Here is a 19,837-nt window from a genome sequence, read left to right as displayed (position 1 = left end):
CAGCTGCCGCGGGTGCCTTCCGGGCACAATGGATAGATGGTGATACGGAAACAAGCAGAGGCACTCCAGCGGTCTTGTGAAAAACAACAGAGTTTACTGTGATACTACGACGTTTCGGGGATACAGACACCCGTTTCCGTATCACCATCTATATATATATATATATATATATATATATATATATAGAACGTGTGGGGTGTCCGGCACTCCTCGCTTAGTCAGCTGAATACGCCCGGGTGCCTTCCCAAATGGCCTTGCTGCCACTGATACAACCTCCAATACAAATGGCGTCACTCCGGGTCTTTGGTGAAAACAACGTGATATTTATTTTATCCTTCTAACGGTCAACGCCGTTTCGGGCAGTCGCCCTTCGTCAGGACCAGAAGTAAAAAATACAACAGTGCAACAACAATGTGTAAAAGAAAAGTGAACTTACATATAGGGGACCCGCCGTGTAGCGTCCTCCTCCGTCTGGGACTCCTGCTGACAACTTCCGGGATCTCCCGGAAGTGACATGTCCGTCCTGGCAGCGGAGGAGACCACACTAGGGAGACAGTGCAAAATTTGCCAATACATTAGAAAACTGTTTTAAAGTGCAATGTGCTTAATATAGCGGTGTTTGTCATATGATCTAGTGCTCATGCATATGTGTTAATGATGAAAAAAACATATAATACAGACATATTTAAAAACAGTACTGCGCACTGTCCCTGTGCTTATTGCTGAACGGCCACAAGATGGCGATGTGGCGCAACATTATCCCCAGCAATTCTTGCTCCAAATAATTATTTTTATAAATTTCATTATGCAGGTAAGTAGGGGTTATCGCATCAGGGAATGTATGAGGACAATATTTACTATCTTTATGTTAGGCATTCTATAAAGATGCATACATTTGCTGTAAAGTATATGAGTATAACAATCCAAAACACTTCTAAGTAAATATATACTGGTGCCTATGTCCCTTACTGTTTCACATCCTCTCTCACCAGGAATAAATTCTGTATTTATAAGAAGCTACCTAAGTTCATAGTCTCATTGAGACCTCCTGGTCTCAGGGTCCCCAGTGCATGGATCCACCTACTCTCAATTTGTAATAGGCTTTTGCCTCTGTCCCCACCTCTTAGGGATTCTGGAGCCTGGTCTATTAGTTGAAACCGTAAATTGGCTACCCCATGCCGGGCCTCTAAGAAGTGTCTGGCCACAGTTTGCTCGCTATGGCCCTTCTCTAGAGCTGCTCGAATTGCAGTTCTATGGTTTGCCATGCGGTCTTTTATTGTGCAAATAGTCTTTCCGACATAATTCAACCCACACGGGCATGTCAACAAATAAACAACGTATTTGGACATGCACGTGAGGACTGGCTTGATGTTGAACACCTTACCCGTGTGGGGATGTCGGAAAGTGGTACCAGGGGTCATATAGCTACAGGTTACACATCCTGTGCACCTGTAGCAGCCCCCTTTGCGGGAAAGAAAATGAGTGGGTTTGTTCTGAAGATTCGAGATGTCAGTCTTCACTATTTGGTCCCCTATACTCCTGCCCCTTACATAACCAGTTTGTAAACGGGTGTTTTTGAGGCTAGGGATGTTGGGATCTGTGGAGACAATTGGCCACATGTTTTTGGCCTTTTTGACAATCCCGGGACTTTTATCTGAATGGTGTTTAACCCATGTAAAGATTCCCGTATTTACATTGGTGTCCTGTTGTTTGCTTTTAAGAAGTTCCTGTCTTGGGACATTAATGGCTTTTATTCTAGCCTTTCTGAGGAGTTGGTACGGGTAACCCCTCTCCAGGAACTTATTAAGCATGGCATCTAATTGAATATCCCTAACTGACATGTCGCTATTCACCCTACACACCCGAATAAATTGGGAGTAGGGCAAGCTGGCGGTGGTGGCCCGCGGATGAAAACTTTGAAATTGCAACATCATGTTGCGGTCAGTGGGTTTCGTGAAAAGTTGGGTGCTGATCTTATTCCCATTTTTCGTGATGCGGACATCCAAGAAGTCCAACTGATTGGAACTAATAGTGTAGGTCAGTTTGACCGGACTGTTGGTACCATTGTGCTGCTCTAGCAGCTTGACCAGAACATCATGAGGTCCTGCCCACAGCAAAATCAGGTCGTCTATATATCTATAGTAAAATAATGCATGTTGTTTGAACAAATCATTGCACAAAAATATTTCACTTTCGACCTGAAACATAAATGCATTTGCATAAACTGGAGCGGACGGAGAACCCATAGCACACCCTGACACTTGATGATAATACTTTTTGTCATATATGAAGATGTTATGAGTGAGGGTAAATTCCAGAAGTTGTAAAATAAAATCTGGATTGGGACCGTTGTAATGGGTGCTGTGTGCCATGAGTTCTCCTACCGCTCGTAGCCCCTGCTGGTGGGGGATACAGGTATAAAGGCTGGTTACATCTATGCCCACCAACAATGTGTCAGTGGGGATGTCCCCCAGCTCCTGTAACTTGATTAGCAGTGAGGTGGTGTCCTTAAGATATGTGCTCGTGTTCTGTACACAATTTTGTAGACACGAGTCCACATATCTAGCAACTGGTTCACACAGAGAACCCCTGGCAGAGATGATGGGTCTACCAGGGGGCCTCTGTGGATTCTTGTGGAGCTTCGGTATGATGTAAAATACCGGCGTGATAGGATGTTTTCTTAGCAGACTCTTTTTAGCATCAGGTGTAGTATGCTGATTTATGATGGCTCTGTCCAATATGGCTTCTAATTCTCGGTAATGCTGTGCCGTTGGATCCACAGCCAGAAGCTCGTAGGTCAGTCCATCTGCCAGCAGACGTTCACACTCTTCCTTATAGAAAGATAAGTCCATAACCACCACCGCCCCTCCTTTGTCCGCCGAACGGACAATGATGTCAGTTCTTTCACTTAAAGCCTTAAGTGCTTTTTGCTCCTCTTTGCTTAGATTTTGTGTGGGAGCACTAGCGACATCTTGACAGCTGTTTTCCAATATGCGGGCAAAGGTCTTAAGGGAAGGGTTGTTGGACAACGGGTCGAAAGTGCTTGGTGGTTTTAATTGTTGCAACACCTTTTCTTGTGGGGAGGGATTCAATTGTGGGGTCTTGATTTTATCGAAGTGTTCACGTAAACGTAACTTTCTTTGCAGCCGGTAATTGTCGATCTTCCATTTAAAATCATTGTGTGCCACTGTTGGCACAAAATTAAGCCCCTTATTAAGCACTGATTTTTCTGCCGGGGTTAATACCGCACTGGAAAGGTTGAACACGACGTCTAGCGACCCTTTCTTGGCTGCCGCCTTCCTCTCCCTTTCCCCCTGGCCACCTCGTCTCGATCGCTTCGAATTGTGTCGGCATCTCTGGCTCTGGTGCCCACAGCTAAAGGGATCTGTACTCTTTGGCGCCCTTGTCTTTGTTGCTGGGGTTGTTCCCCTTCACTAGCAGAGGTGCTGGTGTCACGGGTACTGTAAGATGCCTGATTGCGCCAATTTCTACGAGGGGCTCTTGTGTTGCGCTGTGGAACAGCTCCACCCTGCAACCATCGATAGACCCGATGGTGCGTGTAATCATCGCGTACTTTTGCCAGCTTTTCTTTCTTGAATTTTATTAATTCTTGCTGGTATGTATTCACCTGGTCGGTCAATTTGGTCAGCAGCTCTTTGGCTGCTACAGGTGCACAGGATGTGTAACCTGTAGCTATATGACCCCTGGTACCACTTTCCGACATCCCCACACGGGTAAGGTGTTCAACATCAAGCCAGTCCTCACGTGCATGTCCAAATACGTTGTTTATTTGTTGACATGCCCGTGTGGGTTGGATTATGTCGGAAAGACTATTTGCACAATAAAAGACCGCATGGCAAACCATAGAACTGCAATTCGAGCAGCTCTAGAGAAGGGCCATAGCGAGCAAACTGTGGCCAGACACTTCTTAGAGGCCCGGCATGGGGTAGCCAATTTACGGTTTCAACTAATAGACCAGGCTCCAGAATCCCTAAGAGGTGGGGACAGAGGCAAAAGCCTATTACAAATTGAGAGTAGGTGGATCCATGCACTGGGGACCCTGAGACCAGGAGGTCTCAATGAGACTATGAACTTAGGTAGCTTCTTATAAATACAGAATTTATTCCTGGTGAGAGAGGATGTGAAACAGTAAGGGACATAGGCACCAGTATATATTTACTTAGAAGTGTTTTGGATTGTTATACTCATATACTTTACAGCAAATGTATGCATCTTTATAGAATGCCTAACATAAAGATAGTAAATATTGTCCTCATACATTCCCTGATGCGATAACCCCTACTTACCTGCATAATGAAATTTATAAAAATAATTATTTGGAGCAAGAATTGCTGGGGATAATGTTGCGCCACATCGCCATCTTGTGGCCGTTCAGCAATAAGCACAGGGACAGTGCGCAGTACTGTTTTTAAATATGTCTGTATTATATGTTTTTTTCATCATTAACACATATGCATGAGCACTAGATCATATGACAAACACCGCTATATTAAGCACATTGCACTTTAAAACAGTTTTCTAATGTATTGGCAAATTTTGCACTGTCTCCCTAGTGTGGTCTCCTCCGCTGCCAGGACGGACATGTCACTTCCGGGAGATCCCGGAAGTTGTCAGCAGGAGTCCCAGACGGAGGAGGACGCTACACGGCGGGTCCCCTATATGTAAGTTCACTTTTCTTTTACACATTGTTGTTGCACTGTTGTATTTTTTACTTCTGGTCCTGACGAAGGGCGACTGCCCGAAACGGCGTTGACCGTTAGAAGGATAAAATAAATATCACGTTGTTTTCACCAAAGACCCGGAGTGACGCCATTTGTATTGGAGGTTATATATATATATATATATATATATATAATGTCTTACATCTGGCGTTGCTTAGTTATTACAGTGGGACTGCAAAATCTATGCAGCCCTCAGGACATATGTAATACCATATGGCGGTATAATGCTATGGTGCAAAACAAATACAACCCATAACGGGGAACTACCTTTTCGGGAAAAGTGGGTTGCAGCCAGTAGATAGAACTACATTTCTTACAAAAATATCTCTTATTACCTCTCCTTTCAGACATCTACAGAAGATTATTTGGCTATAATTAAACGCAGTCCATCCCCAGCAAAGGACACATGTCAGAGGCCTCTTCTGCAAGATTGGTGTATTTATCCTCCTAACACAGGTGATTGCACTCTAGTACTCTTTTGCACCAAAATGCTGGGTCGTACCTGGGTTTTTGGACCCGGCACCAACCTGGGTGCTACCCGGTGTTTGACCTTTTTTACACCATGTCCCCACTCGGCATAACGCTGGGCAGCTGATGTCGGCGGAGGCGTGTCCTGAGCCGGAGCTTGGAGATGGCATCATCTCCAAGCACCGGGAAATCCTCCATCCGGGAATCCCGCAACACCAACCAACATGCTGGGGGCAAGCCCAGTACCTAGGAAAGCTGCTGGGCTGTCCCCACACTCTGTGTGCCCCCAGCCGAGGTGATTGGATGCCGCACACAGGCATTTATTCACCTCAGCTCTGCTGCTGTCTGCATAGTACAGCAGAAAGCAGCGGAGGCTGTATGCATCCCCTGCCCAACCACTAGACTGATCACAGGAAGCTGTGATCGGGAGGTATAGGCTATGATCTGGATTGGATGCTGGTTGTCCTGATGTATAGCCAGCTTTATAGATGCTGAGTGAACTTTGGGTAACCCACTGAGCGCACTATGAGTAACACCCACTGGCCCTTATTCTGGTTCACTTGAAAAGGCAAATTCTTTCTCAAATGGACAAACCATGTGCACTACAGGTGGGGCTGATGTAACATGTGCAGAGAGAGTTACATTTGGGTTTGTACTTCAAATTGATATCTAAATTAGTGTAAGAATAAAGAAGTCAGTATTTACCATGAACAGAAGCAAATTACTCACCCAAACCTAACTCTCTGCACAGGTTACACCTGCCCAACCTGCAGTGCAGGTCCATTAGAGAGAATCTGCTTTTGTGAGTGAACCAGAATCAGGCCCATAGTCCAAAAAGTGCCTATTGAATTGCATCTTCCATATTTAGCAGTTCCAGCTGAACCCCACTCGAAACAGGGAAACGGATCTTCCTTTTGCATGGTGATACAATTTAAGTGCTTCACTCAACGATAAGTACTAATGGTGGTAATCACATTTAGAAACTTTCTGACCCATCAGGAACAGACCTGAATAACAGTATAGACCTGGATGAGCTTATTAAGAACACAGAACTGTTGTTCTAATGGCCTCTTTTCTCTGTTAGGGCCGCACGGAATGGACGGGTACACCATGTATGTGAGTGAGCCGTTTTCACACGGTAAGACAGACCTCTCATTATTTTGTTTCTATTAACTATCCCCTTCACATATAAAATGACTGACCACAATTATTAATTTGTTCCTAATTATTTTTTACAACTCTGTTCCGTTTTCTATTACCGGTAATCTGAGACATTATGCAAATATATATATATAGTAAGCGCTTCATTTAGATATTGTGTTTTACAATAATAATAAAAAAATTAAAGAATGTCTTAGTACTACAGATGTAGCCCTCTTCATCTCTGCCGGGCACCCGCCAGATGCCTTTCACTGGTGAGCGCCGGCGATAGGGAATGGGGATGCGCGATTGTCACTCGAAGTATCACGGTGGCTGGGCAGTGTCTCCCTGCCCGTCTCCGCTTCAGGGAGACGCTGCCCAGTTCGGGGGGGGTTGGGGTGGGGAGGGGGATCGGCGGCGACGGCGGCAACCGGCGGCAGGCTCCGTTGCCACGGGACGCGCAAGCCACTCGCGCACCCCTGGTGGTAGCCGGTTGCTAGCGGGGGCTGGTGATAGAATCACCAGCCCCTGCAAAGATGTGGCCGGCTACATCTGTATATTGAATCCCCCTCCTTGTAGGCCCACTGTGCTCTGTTGGATGGTGAATGTATTGAATGCAATGTTGGGGTGAATTCCATACACACGCCTTTCACACCAGAAATGCAGAGACCAACCCAGGAATTAAATTCCAGGGACATGTAGGGACATTCTCGGGTTGGGCCCCATTTACACATTCTTTTTAAGCAGGGACATCCCGGATGGCACCTTTCATACTGAAACCAGGAAGACCTTGTATTTCTATGAGAATGTCATTAGAAATTTACTTTTTTTAGGCCCACAAAGATGAGGTCTTTAGAGAGAGGGAGGGGAGAGGGGTAGAAGGAGGTTAAATAGCACTGCTGGGGTCTGTTGTGCTACAGAGCTTGCACAGTGTCTCCCTGCACGCTGTGATGCCTCTGGGTGTGTCTGAGATCCACAGCATCAGGAAGTTTCCCTATAGCCAATCAGCATCAGCACAAGCATCATGGGACTGAGGGACATGTCCCTGCACCTATCATACCAGCCAGTAACCCTGGAAGGTCCCTGGACCAACCCAAGTAGCTAGCAGGGTTGAAATCCTGGGGCATCAGTCCCTGGATTTTGGCCCTGGACCCTTTCACACCAGCACTAGTCCAGGGTTGTTCCACGGACCAACCTAGGAATTTTGGCTGGTCTGAAAGGAACATTACAGGGCTGACTATGTGCGTACATAGAAAATATATGGGTACTCGCCTTGCTGATTAGTATATCTGCAAGTAAAGTAGGAACTGAACTCATTTTAAGTTGAAAATACTGGAAAACGTGAGACACGTTGGTTTAAAAAAAAAAAATGAGAAAAACTCCTGTCAACCTTTTTCAAGGTTGACCATGTGCTTGCGTCAACCTTTTGACCACATCGACCTAATGCATGTCAAACTTTTCCATGTGTCAACATATTGCGTGTCGACAAATAGTGGTCAACCTATTAACTGTCATACAATCAGTATGTGGACCTAATGACCAGATACCAGTTCAGCTTTTGATAAGATAAGATAAACATAATCTGTTGGTTTGGTTTATTGTCTTATGTGTGGCAGTGCGGCGGCAGACCTGGAGTACTGAGAATTTATAGCATAGCTTCACCTATTGCTCTGCAAACAAGGACAGCAATATATTACAAAGCATAGAAGTGTCTGTGAGCCAGTGATGCATAATGCCTCCTGGTGACCTCCACCCTCTCCACCCTCACTGCAATATCACATGTATGACAAGAAAATTACAGAAATCCTGACTAAACACATACCGTATCTGTATGCTCAGCTTCTGACTGCAGGAACAAGCTCCAGTCATATTCTGGGAGTCAGGTGGCTGTATCCAGGGCTAGATTTAGGGGGTCCAATGCACTTAAAACATGGGTGACACCCCTCTCCTACAGCCATCCACCACTTGTCAATACAAACCTGACCTCACTTATCTTCCTGCAAGTCCCTATTACGAGACTTTAAAGTGCAAGTGCTGTATATAGCTCCACAATTGAAAGACAACTATTTTATAAAGTTTTCTTGCAGTGGAGCAAAGACAACAAGCTTAGCATCCACATCCACTGTATTACTTACACCAGGGTTGCTTACCCTTCCGGGATTCCCCCCCCCCCCAGCCTCCAGCAATTCCCACTCGGCGGGGAACTCGATGACGCTCAGCTATGCCTGAAATACCGGCATTGAAATGTGGGTCGCCTGGCTACAATGATGAGATCACAATGGCCACGCCCCCAAAGACAACACAGAGTTTCAACCCCATTTACAGCTACACCCCCTTCACGGCATGTCCATCGGCTCTGCGCCCTTCTTCGGGTTAGCTGGCTGCTCTCTCAGCTGAAAAGTAGCCAACCCTGACTTACACACTAGGATTGGACTTAAGGCCCCCATGCACTATGTGATTTGGGCACGATTTCACCCGATTCGGATGAATCGGGCCGTGAAATCGGCCCAAATCGCACTTCCTGTCCGATCCGATGCGCGGTCCCATGCGCATCGGATCGGGGTCGGGAGGTCGGACGGGCTGCACATAAGATTTGCTAAATCTTATGTGCAGCCCAGCCCCGGAGCCATGCGGGGGTTGACAGTGGGTGGGGGATGCCGGCTATTGAGAGCCGAGCAGGGGGAGGCGGCATAGGGAGCCGGGCAGGAGGCACTTGAAGCTGTTGTGGTGGGGTGACAGCGGGAGCAAGGCGCCGGGCAGGGAGGATGACGCTGGCTGCGGCGGGAGCCGGGAGGAACAGATAACTTTGAAAAAAAAAAACCCATACAGATGACTAGCAAGCCATTGATTGGCTGAGGCCTCTCTCAGCCAATCGCTGATTGGCTGAGAGAGAGGTTTCAGCCAATCAGTGGCTTGCTAGTCATCTGTATGTTTTTTTTTTTTTTCAAGTTATCTGTTCCTCCCGGCTCCCGCCGCAGCCAGCGTCATCCTCCCTGCCCGGCGCCCTGCTCCCGCAGTCACAACACCACAACAGCCTCCTCCTGCCCGGCTCCCTATGCAGCCTCCCCCTGCTCGGCTCTCTATTAGCCGGCATCCCCCGCCCGCTGTTGTCCCCCGCATGGCTCCCTCCTCCTGCAGCTCCCCGGGAAATCCATGCGATTTATCATATGCAAACCTTGGCACATCAAGTGCCTAATCGTGTGCCCCCCTCCCGGGCGCTGAAATCAGGTCCGAATTGTCCCTAGGACAAGTCGGACTAATGTATGGGGGCCTTTAGGGGGACTCTTTCCAGTCCTGTGTACTCTTATCAGATAACAGGTTACACAGGACCCTGGGTATGGGGGGGGGGGGGGGGGGGGGGGTATCCCTGGGTCACTAACGGCCCCCATCCCCTCCTATCTCTCCCCTGGTCAGGAGCTTCATTGGCCGCTCATGATATCTGATACTTTCACAGTACACTGTCCTGCTTGCTTTCCGGGTGCCCTGGTTCTTCTTTCTCCTGCTGCACAAGAGGGAGAGTCAGTGATGTGTCTATGCTCCGGGAGTCCCCCTGACAGGACAGTACTAGGTACCGAGTTACCTGAGACCCCCCCCCTAATCTGGCTCCGGCTGAATCTCATGAACTTTGACTAGTATGTGCGTGGCCAAATATGACAATAAGCATAAATATCATTACAGGGGTTGGACAGGGGTACAGGAAAACCCTCGTTGGGCCCCAATGCCTGGGTGCCTACCTCCTCTTCTAGGTATTAAGTTCCAGACTGTGCACTTGAATTATACATTATACATGTTACCTTATACTGCTCAGGACTATGGTATATTCTCTACAGTGCATTCCTGTTGTTAATCTGGTACATTAGTATTTACTATACTTACTTATAAAGGTGCCCATACCATGCACACTCCAATGGTTAATCAAAACAGTTTGTGGCCTGACCACCCCTGCTCTAAAGACTGCCCACACCCCTAAGCATGGGCCCCTACCACTGCATTCCCTAGGTGGGCCCTTCATACCCCAGTCTGACACTGATCATTACGGTCCATGTATAAAAATGTATTGTTCTCCTGTAGTAGTCTTTACTATCTCTGACACTTAGGCTGGCCAATCCCAGGATCGGGATCTATGGGATCCTGGGATTTGGCCCCAAAAAATGCTGGCATTTCAATCCCAGGATTGGAGTTTCCAATTGTGGGATTTTGGGATTAGACTGCGCATGCTCAGTCTATTGCTGGGCAGCGTCTCAGAACTCGCTCAGACGCTGCCCGGCTGTTCCCGATGCCGGCCTGCGGCTCTGCGCATCGTGATAGCCCGGCTCCCAGACGCACCTACAGCTCTCCGGTCCGACTCTCAGCTACCCGGCGCCGGGCTCCAGCTCCCCAGCCGTGCCTCCAGCAGAACAGCTCTCCGGCCCCCTGTCCCTGCACCGGGCTCCCAGCCACCCACCCGCACTCCTCCCGGCTGTTTCCGCCCGCACCATAAAGGTACCATAAAAGTACATATGCAGGGCATTTTTTTTTTAATTAGGGAAGCCAATCCCAGTATCGGGCATTTTTCAATCCCGAATTCCGGGAATTAAATAATGCCCCAGAATTGGCATCCCTACTGTCACTGTCCCAGAGGTGACCTGTCAATGGATTAATTTAAGAATTAATTAACTCTCTTATCTCCATATGTGACAGGAGTTTCTGGTAAGTGAGGTTGTTGGATGATAAAACAAGAAAGTGAAAGGCACTTTATTACTCATTACTGGAAGGTGAACCAGGGCAGCCTGGAAGGATGATAAGCAGCCAGCCAAAGACACGGAGCTTTGCTGCTTTTTCTCATTATTAGTATTATTTTTATTTTCATTATAGAGAATACAATGTATTTTGTGTGGATAGAAATGCATACATGAGCCTTTTTCACATCTGGGTACTTGCTGGGGTGCCTCATGTTGGTGGTCGTGGACCAATTAAAATAATTTGTGATCAGTGCTTGCGTTTGCCAGTCATGAACTTCTAAATGACGGCTTCTGCAATGTACTTTCAGTCTGAGCTGACACAGTTTTTAGCCCATAATCCCACCCCCAGTCCCTATCTGCTCCTACCTCCAATCTGTCTTCAAAGCTCTCTCTCTCTCTCTCTCTCTCTCTCTCTCTCTATATATATATATATATATATATATCCAAAAATTGCTTTAACTTTCGGTTATGACATCTTGTAGCACACAAAGGAGTACTTTGGTCCTTCCACTGGCCTCTAGTGGCCACTGACGGTACTTCTTCACCTCATTGAGATAAGGAGTTAGCCTTTTATATATATATTTATAGATATGATAAAACTAGTAAGCCCGCTTGTAGCAAACGCTTCCAAAGCTAGTCTGCTACCTTGTGATTGCTTCTGTGTTTGTGCATGTGTGTGAGAGAAAAAGAGATGTAGATGTGGTTTCAATCGCCGCCAACAGATGGCAGTATTAAAGAGACACACAAACAGACACTAGGCATATATATATATATTATATATGTAGATATAGATGATATAGGTACAGTCTCTTACAATATAATGGAATCTTAGGGTGCACATACACGGTTTTGCAATGCAATGTGATGAGATCTAGTACAAAAAGTATTGCTGCCCATACATGCCCCGATACGGGCGTGCGTTCCGTGCTTAACAAGCACAAATCACATTGCATTGCATTGCCTGTGCACACGTTGTGCATGCAATGCGATGCAATGTGATGAAAACAAAGTACAAAAAGTATGTGCAAGCACATACTTTTTGTACTGTGCAATGAGGTGCCGCGGGAGCACGCACCTCAAAGCACAGAACGCACAGCCCGCATCGCAGCGTGTATGGGCTGCTTATGTGCTGCACATACTTTTTGTACTAGATCTCATCTCATTGCATTGCAAAACCTATGCAATGCGATGCAATATTGTATACAATAATTGTAACGTGTATGGGCATCCTAAACACAATTTACTTAATTTAATATGATTTCAGAATTTCTCAATAAGATATGTTTGGCCTAGGGGTTCCATGACAAAAGATTCTAATACTCTAGGGCAGTGGTTATCAAACTCGGTCCTCAGGACCCCACACGTTTTCCTGTCACCCGACAGGTGCACTCAATACTCACTGACACATTTTAAAAGATTGATTCTCTGAGGAGACCTGCAAAACATGCACTGTGTGGGGTCATGAGGACCGAGTTTGAGAACCTATGCTCTAGGGCAGTGGTTCTCAACCTCGTTCCTCAAGGACCCCCCAACAGTGCACGTTTTCCCGGTCACCCGGCAGGTGCACTCATTATTCACTGACACGTTTTAAAAGATCACAGGTGGAGCTAATTCAGGGTTGCCTACCTGACCCTCTCCTTCAGGGAGAAAATGCTCTGTTCCTGGACTTCCCTGGTAATGTATGATTGCCATCACCTGTGGTGAAACACCTTTCTTATCAATTACCTAGCTCCCCACAGGTGATGGCAATCATACATTACCAGGGGAGTCCAGGAACAGAGCATTTTCTCCCTGAAGGAGCTGGTCAGGTAGGCAACCCTGAGCTAATTAATTCACCTGCGATTCTGTGTGGAGACCTGGAAAACGTGAACTGTTGGGGGACCTGAGGACCGAGGATGAGAATCACTGCTCTAGGGCACCGTTATTCAAACATTTTGGGAACCACCACAGTAAGTAGCTTTATTATTACCAATTAACTGAGACAAAGCCAAATGTATCAAGAAGTCGTTACTCTTTTAAGTCAAAGAAAGTCCAAATTGGTGGCTAGTTTAGCCACAAATGAGGGGGATCTCCAGACACTGCGGTCTCATTGCTCGCAGATGGCACAACGCTTTATTTTAAAAGTGCAAAAAAAAACCCCATATAATGCCCCCGAGAATGTAATTTGTGGGGTATGGAATGCCCCAATGACATTGAGTCATTCAGAGGAAACACCTGTTATTCTGTGAAGAAAGAAACGGTCTGATCACTGGAGCGCTGCTAAAAGAGATATAGCCACGCTGTAAGTGAGTTATAAAGCAACGTGTAGTGATGATTTAAAGCATCTTATATACGGTGCGATTATAGCATTAATTGCACTGTAATAGTAGGTGCAACCATATCCCTGTGTTTACAAGGCGACGGTCGCCGGGAGCATGCTCCTGCGACCAGCGGCTTCCCCTGCCTCTTCCCCCGGCAGTGTCTCATCAGCGACCATCTCTGGTTGCAGATGAAAATGGGACACTGAGCTCTGCTCAAAGGCACCTGACGCCTGCTCAAAGGCACATAGAATTGTAGGACCCAGGGTAGCTGCCCAGTGCGCCTGTTCGTCAGATGGCCCTGAGAAAGACATGCTTTGTTTTTTACTTACGGGTCAGAATAAAAACATACTGTATCTTTAATTATTCCACTTACATATAATGTGTACTGTATAACTTGTAAGAGTCCTTGAAGGGAAATACATGTTGGTCACAGTAACATGCACGGGTTCAGCCCTTGCGCCCTTCACTTTTAATCCTCTGTTTTTGTAACATCGGTGTATTAGCCGTACCTAGAATCCACTTTACTTAATTTGTGGATCAAGCTTTTAGCTTTGCAGTTATGATTTTTTGTAACTCGCTTTCTCATGCAGACTGTGAGACCTCCACTCATGTATGGATCATTAGATAGACATCACTAGGTCGACATGCAGGAAGGTCGACAAGACTGAAGGTCAACTGAGCAACATGATGAAGGTCGGCATGGTTTAGGTTGACACAAGCATTAGGTCGACACAAGCATTAGGTTGACATGGGGAAGGTCGACAGTCAAAAGGTTGACATTGGGGGGTTCACTATTTATTTACTATTCATGTAGACACAGTCGACATGGACCTCGCATGGCTCGCCATGCTTCGGGCACGGCGCCTCGCTACACTCGGCACACAATTTTGTTCTCCCGCCATGCCCTATTGGACTTTAAGGCATGAAATACCGCCTGTCGGCATGTGTCGGCTCAAAAAAACTTTGAAAAACCCCATGTAGACCTTTTGACTGTCAACCTTCACCATGTCGAGCTATTGCTTGTTTCGACCTAATGACCCCGTCGATCTATTGTCGACTTCCTGCATGTCAACCTTCAGTCATGTCGACCTAATGCTTGGCAACCTTATGCTTGTCGACCTAGTGACCGTATCCCCTCCACTCTGGGAGCCTTTAGAACAAGACTCTACCATAACATTGTCTCCAGTATGGAGTAAATCCTGTAAGTTTAGTCCCACGCAGAAGCACTAACTGGGATTTGTCTTCTCTGCCTCCACAGCATTATCTCAGATGATCATTCAGTTCTATTATGGTGGGAAAGCTGTCAGCCAAGTCACCACATCGCGGGTGGAAGGGTGCCGCCTCTCTGTAAATCAGCCCATTACCGGAGAGAAGAATTATGGGACAGAAAGTTTAGAGAACATCAGGTTCCCATCAGCTGAATACATCCCCAGCGAGCGCCAGCGGCAGATCACCAAGAAGCTGTTTGGTCACCTGGAGAGAGGGGTCCTCCTGTACAGCAACAAGCAGGGGGTTTTCATCAAGAGGCTGTGCCAAGGACGAGTGTTCTGGAGTGGCAACTGCATGCAGTACAAGGACCGATCTGTCAAGCTGGAGAGGGACGAGGTTGTGAAGATATTCGATACCAATCAATATATAAGAGGTAGGAATCTGGTCACAGTGAGAATAATCCCTAATAAATATGCTGATGACAACATTGAGGGGGAGCTGTGTCAGAAATTACCTGGATTTCACCAAAAAATAAATGCTTCATCATCTAATAATGTCCCTTTCAGACCGCACTTTTTACCCGGTATTTTGCCATTTTTTACCGTTTCAAAACGGTAATTTGTGCAGTTTTTTTTCATCCACTGTTTTCTATGGGTTCAAACGGGTTCGGAGTTGTGAAGGGACAAAAACTGCATTGAAATACCGTTTAAGGACAAAAACTGCACTGAAATACCGATTAAGGACATGCGGTGTGAAAGGGGTTTTAGCTGGCAGACCCGTTTTTAGAAACGTTTTAAAATACCTGGTCAAAGCCAGTTTTGCGGTCTGAAAGCAGCATAAGTCCTATTTTTTTTTTTCATTTTATACAATAACTTTAAGTTAAACCCTATTCATCATTCATGTAATGCAGGATGTATTGTATTATTGAGATTTCCCGGTTATAAGTCTCCCCCGATAGGTTCCACCCCACCTTCATATAAGGACCAGAAATGAATGAATTCATCAAGTTCTGTAAAAGCATTCTTTTTTAGAACTTGTGTTTACTGTACACCATCCTGAGATGACGGACAGCCCCCAAATGTGTAACAAGCTGCCTTTGCACAGCAACTATGCAGGAGAGAGATCTTTTCAGATCCCTCCCTGCTGTTTACTCATTGCATCTGGCTCTTCGCTTCATCTCCACCTTTTCCGTCGGATCTTTATGTAACCTGGTGCAAAGCTGCTGAGCCCTCGCTCCGAGCCCCAGTATAGCTGCCTCTAGGCCCTGGCAGCCAGCTGCCCCAACACCAAGCTCCCCATTATCTGCCCAGATATTTGCATTTATACCCTGGGGGTGGCCTAAGTGACTGAGAGCTCAACTGGCACCGACAATGCAATTCATGGTGGCTGATCAGATGCGAATAGTATCCAAAGACCAGAGCCAGGGTCGGACAGGCCAACAGGTGTGTAGCGGAAATCCCCAGTAGGACCCACTGCATAAATGCCCCACCAAATATTCAAAAATTAGCCCTCCTGCCAATTATTGTGGATGGTCAAGATACTGGGGGTTATTCTGGTTCACTCCTTCTGACAAATTCCTTCTTAGATGGACAAAACCATGTGAACTGCAGGTGGGGTAGATGCTACTTGTGCAGAGAGATAGATTTGGGTGGAGTTTTACTTCAAAGTGAGATCTATTTTGCAGGGTAAAAATAAAGCAGTCAGTATTTTCCCTGCACAGAAACTAAATAACTCACCCAAATCTAATTCTCTCTGCACATGTTACATCTGCCCCCCTGCAGTGCACATGGTTTTGTCCATCTAAGAAGGAATTTGCCTGAAGGAGTGAACCAGAATAAGGCCCAGTCTCCTGTAAAGTGAAATCCTGCTGAGGTGGCTGGCCACTCCTCCTCTGGTGGATGACCACTCCTCCTCTGGTGGATGACTACACAGCTTAACTTGATCTCGTACCACTGGTGGCCCCTACATGCCCTAGTTCTACACTGACCAGAGCAGCAGGGGAAAAGTATTACTCTTCCTGAAAGCTTACTTTGGTGTAAGAGCAGCTTTTCGGAAGTGATAAATCAGTTGTTATCAAATAAAAAGACCGTTATAAAACAAGATTGGGTAACACAAAGCGGTAAGAGGGCGCTGGTCACAATTTTACATTCTTTATGTAAATGAGTGTGATACATGAGGGGAAGTGACACATATTCTAAATTGCACCATCCAGATTGGGTGTGGATGGAAAGGTCTACAATGTTTAGGTCAACAATCAACAGGTTGACACCAAAATGTTGACATTGACAAAATGTCGACATTGGCAAAATGTTGACATGAAAAGGTCGATGTGATTTTTAAAAAAAGTTTTTTGAGGGTGTTAATGTCGACTCCCCAATTAGTGTAGCATGTTAATGATATCATTCAGTGTGTATGCACAATATCATCCACCCGTGGGACTGCCGATATCGTTAATGATATTGGTGGTCCCATGGGTTGTCCAGTGTGTGTGGGGGACCGAATAAGGTAACACGCCAGTGTTGCTCTGGTGATCAGAGGCTAGATACATTAAAGCATGGGTCTTCAAACTGTGACCCTCCAGATGTTGTGGAACTACATGTCCCAGCATGCCCTGACAGTTTTGGCATGCTCTTATAGGAAAAAATGTGGCAATGCATGTTGGAACATGTAGTTTCACAACATCTGGAGGGCCACAGTTTGAAGACCCATGCTCTAACCCCTTTCACACCTGGCCACCTCATTTTTGAGTGCCGGGTCATTTTGCCGGGTGAAGCCTAACCCCAATTCACATGACCCGCAAATTACCAAGTTAAATCTATTCAACTCTGAAAAACACAGATTTTTCCGTGGTGTGAAAGGGTCAACACGCGCCTTAAATCCCGGCTCACGTCAAGAACAGGGTCGGATTGCTGGGATTTAAGACCCGTGTTGACCCTTTCGCACTTAAGGAAAACCCGGGTTTTTCCGCAAAATCGCAGGTTGAAAAGCTTTAACCTGGTAATTTGCTTCTGGTGTGAAAGGGGTACCAGCTGCCCTGTATATAACTGTAACAGGTTGGATCAGAGTACTAATGCAGAATCACACCCAGAAGACATACATTCAGGCAGTTGGTGCCTCTGGGGAATGTGCATTTAAAGTACATGTACTGCAGGAAGTGTTGCAATTATTTGTCACTCATCTCAGTAATACATATTATTGATGGGTAAAAGCAGTGGCGGGTTTTACCTATGGGCTGCAGCTCCCCCGGGTAAAATCTGCCACTGTAGTGAAGCCAGATGCAGTCTGTGAGACTGCACTGGCTTCACTGCGACTGGCAGTGACTTCCTATTAGAAGTCCGACCTGCCAGTCACCAAGGCAGTCCCATTGGGAAGTGTTCTGCTGCGTGGCAGCCCATAAAATACGGAGTCTGCGCATGCGCAGTACCTATGTCGGTATTGCTCATGCTCTGGCCCCGGTTCCTGTCATCTTTATTATACAGGCGCCGGCCGCCGGGACTGTGATTTCACTTCTAGCAGCCCATAGAAGCTGGCCGCATGCGCAGTACTGAGGCCGGTACTGTGCATGCACCAGTCCTGTCGCCTGTCATCATTGTACAGGCACTGGGAACGCTGCGGCGGGGACCAGGAAGAGCAGCGGCAGCCCCCCTCCTACCATAAGGTATGAGCCGCCACTGGGTAAAAGTGTGCCACAGGTGGCTTATAGGACATTGTGACAAAGGAGCCTGCAACTATGATACAAATCTATAAGTGTATGGATTTGATCATATCTATATATGTTACTTTCTTTGAAGAATATCGAACAGAGTCATTTTTATTATCCTTTATTTAGAACATGGGCAAGGTTTATATACATGACTGTATCAGTTGTCATACAGTAAGAACGGAATCAGCAGCAGATAGGAGGACCTCAAAGCTTTGGTGCCATTGTCGGGAGTAAACAGATGATGTATTAGCCGTCTCCACAGTCACTGTTCTTTGAACGGAACTATAGGCCTGAATCTGACCCTATCGCAGGGCTGTGAAGATGTACTGGTTTGGGCCCCAATTCCATCTTCGTGGTTTTTTTTTAAATGAAACAACATAAAGATGCACCATGCTGTGGCCAAGCAACTATTTCTATTACAATATGTTCTATTATCTTTCCAGAATTCCAGCATTGCTTCTCCAACCAGCTGAGACTCCCGGACAGCAAAGTGACATTATGCTTCGGAGAAGAGTTTCCAGATGGGACCCCTGTGCACCTAAAGCTTATCATTGTGCAGGTGAGAGGATGGCGGGTGACCTGACTACATGTAGTCTGGAGCTACTCAGAAGTCCAAGTATTGGTGGGGAAGGGATTCTACCTTTGTGGTAAGCAGGGCATGATGCTGGCATATTCTAGCATACGGGAATGCTTTGCCAAACATATGCTGGCAATGTTCAGCTGTGGACATGATATCCCTGCCACCTCTACAGTATAAGGTGCAAAGTACAACTCACAATGTTGATTTTAGCAATGTGCTATTCCAGAGCAACCCATCATGGACATTGCACAGAATTAAATTAGCCCCAAAGAGTCTGCGAAACCCAGTTGCACTGCAAAACTTATTTTGGTTGTGCCCATCCCCTGCTGCACTCCCAGACCATCACATACAGGAAGAGCCAGTGGTTGCTTGTTGCTGGGCCATTGAAAACAAAAGAGTATGTGACATTATTTCACTCACCCCTGATCTAGTCATCCCTATCCACTGGTGCCCTAGGCAACCGCTGTGGTGAATAATGCTGCACAGAAATCTCATTCGCCAAAGACTGTTATTGGCTTCTGCTTACAGTAGCCACACAATCTGTCCTCATCAGCTGCTGCAATTGCTGCTCCTACGGTATTGTATGTTCCCTACAGCACTTAAGGGGCCCGGACACTACTTCGATGCATCAGCACTATAAATTGTGTGAAAAGTGTCAAATCATATGTCAGATATTGATGATTACTATCCAATGCGCGGCAGAGTTAGATTTGGCCGGGGTGTTTTCAAACTAAAATCTAAAGTGCAGTGTAAAAATAAATCACCCTGTCTGCCCCACCTGCAGTGCAGCATGGTTTTTACCATTTTGGGATCATACTTGTCCTGAATTAGGCACTAAATATGTGTATTAGCCCCACAAACACAACCCGAAATTCAAATAATTTTTTTAAAATTTTGTAGTGAATTCAAAACAATTAAAATTGGTGTTTAGTAAATATACCCTACGATGTTTCTGAATAATCCAATCTCTAATA

At 46.2% G+C, this 19,837-nt stretch overlaps 1 protein-coding gene and 1 long non-coding RNA gene across 2 annotated transcripts in view; one reads left to right on the top strand and one right to left on the bottom strand.

Moving 5' to 3' along the window:
• Positions 1 to 19,837, bottom strand: part of LOC146045386 (uncharacterized) — a 481,075-nt gene that overhangs the window by 62,853 nt on the left and 398,385 nt on the right. The gene's annotated exons all lie outside the window — the stretch shown is intronic.
• IRF8 (interferon regulatory factor 8) overlaps positions 1 to 19,837 on the top strand; it is a 42,896-nt gene that overhangs the window by 20,309 nt on the left and 2,750 nt on the right. The window contains exons 5-8 of the mRNA XM_083164197.1: positions 5,090 to 5,198; positions 6,295 to 6,348; positions 14,630 to 15,013; positions 18,727 to 18,842. Coding sequence (XP_083020323.1) covers positions 5,090 to 5,198; positions 6,295 to 6,348; positions 14,630 to 15,013; positions 18,727 to 18,842 — 663 coding nt within the window. The remainder of the gene's footprint in view (positions 1 to 5,089; positions 5,199 to 6,294; positions 6,349 to 14,629; positions 15,014 to 18,726; positions 18,843 to 19,837) is intronic.

Source organism: Crinia signifera, chromosome 11 (genome assembly GCF_055691185.1).
Source record: "Crinia signifera chromosome 11, ASM5569118v1, whole genome shotgun sequence".
NCBI lineage: Eukaryota > Metazoa > Chordata > Amphibia > Anura > Myobatrachidae > Crinia > Crinia signifera.
The sequence above is the reverse complement of the archived record's forward strand: the minus strand, read 5'-3'. Positions and strand labels throughout refer to the sequence as shown.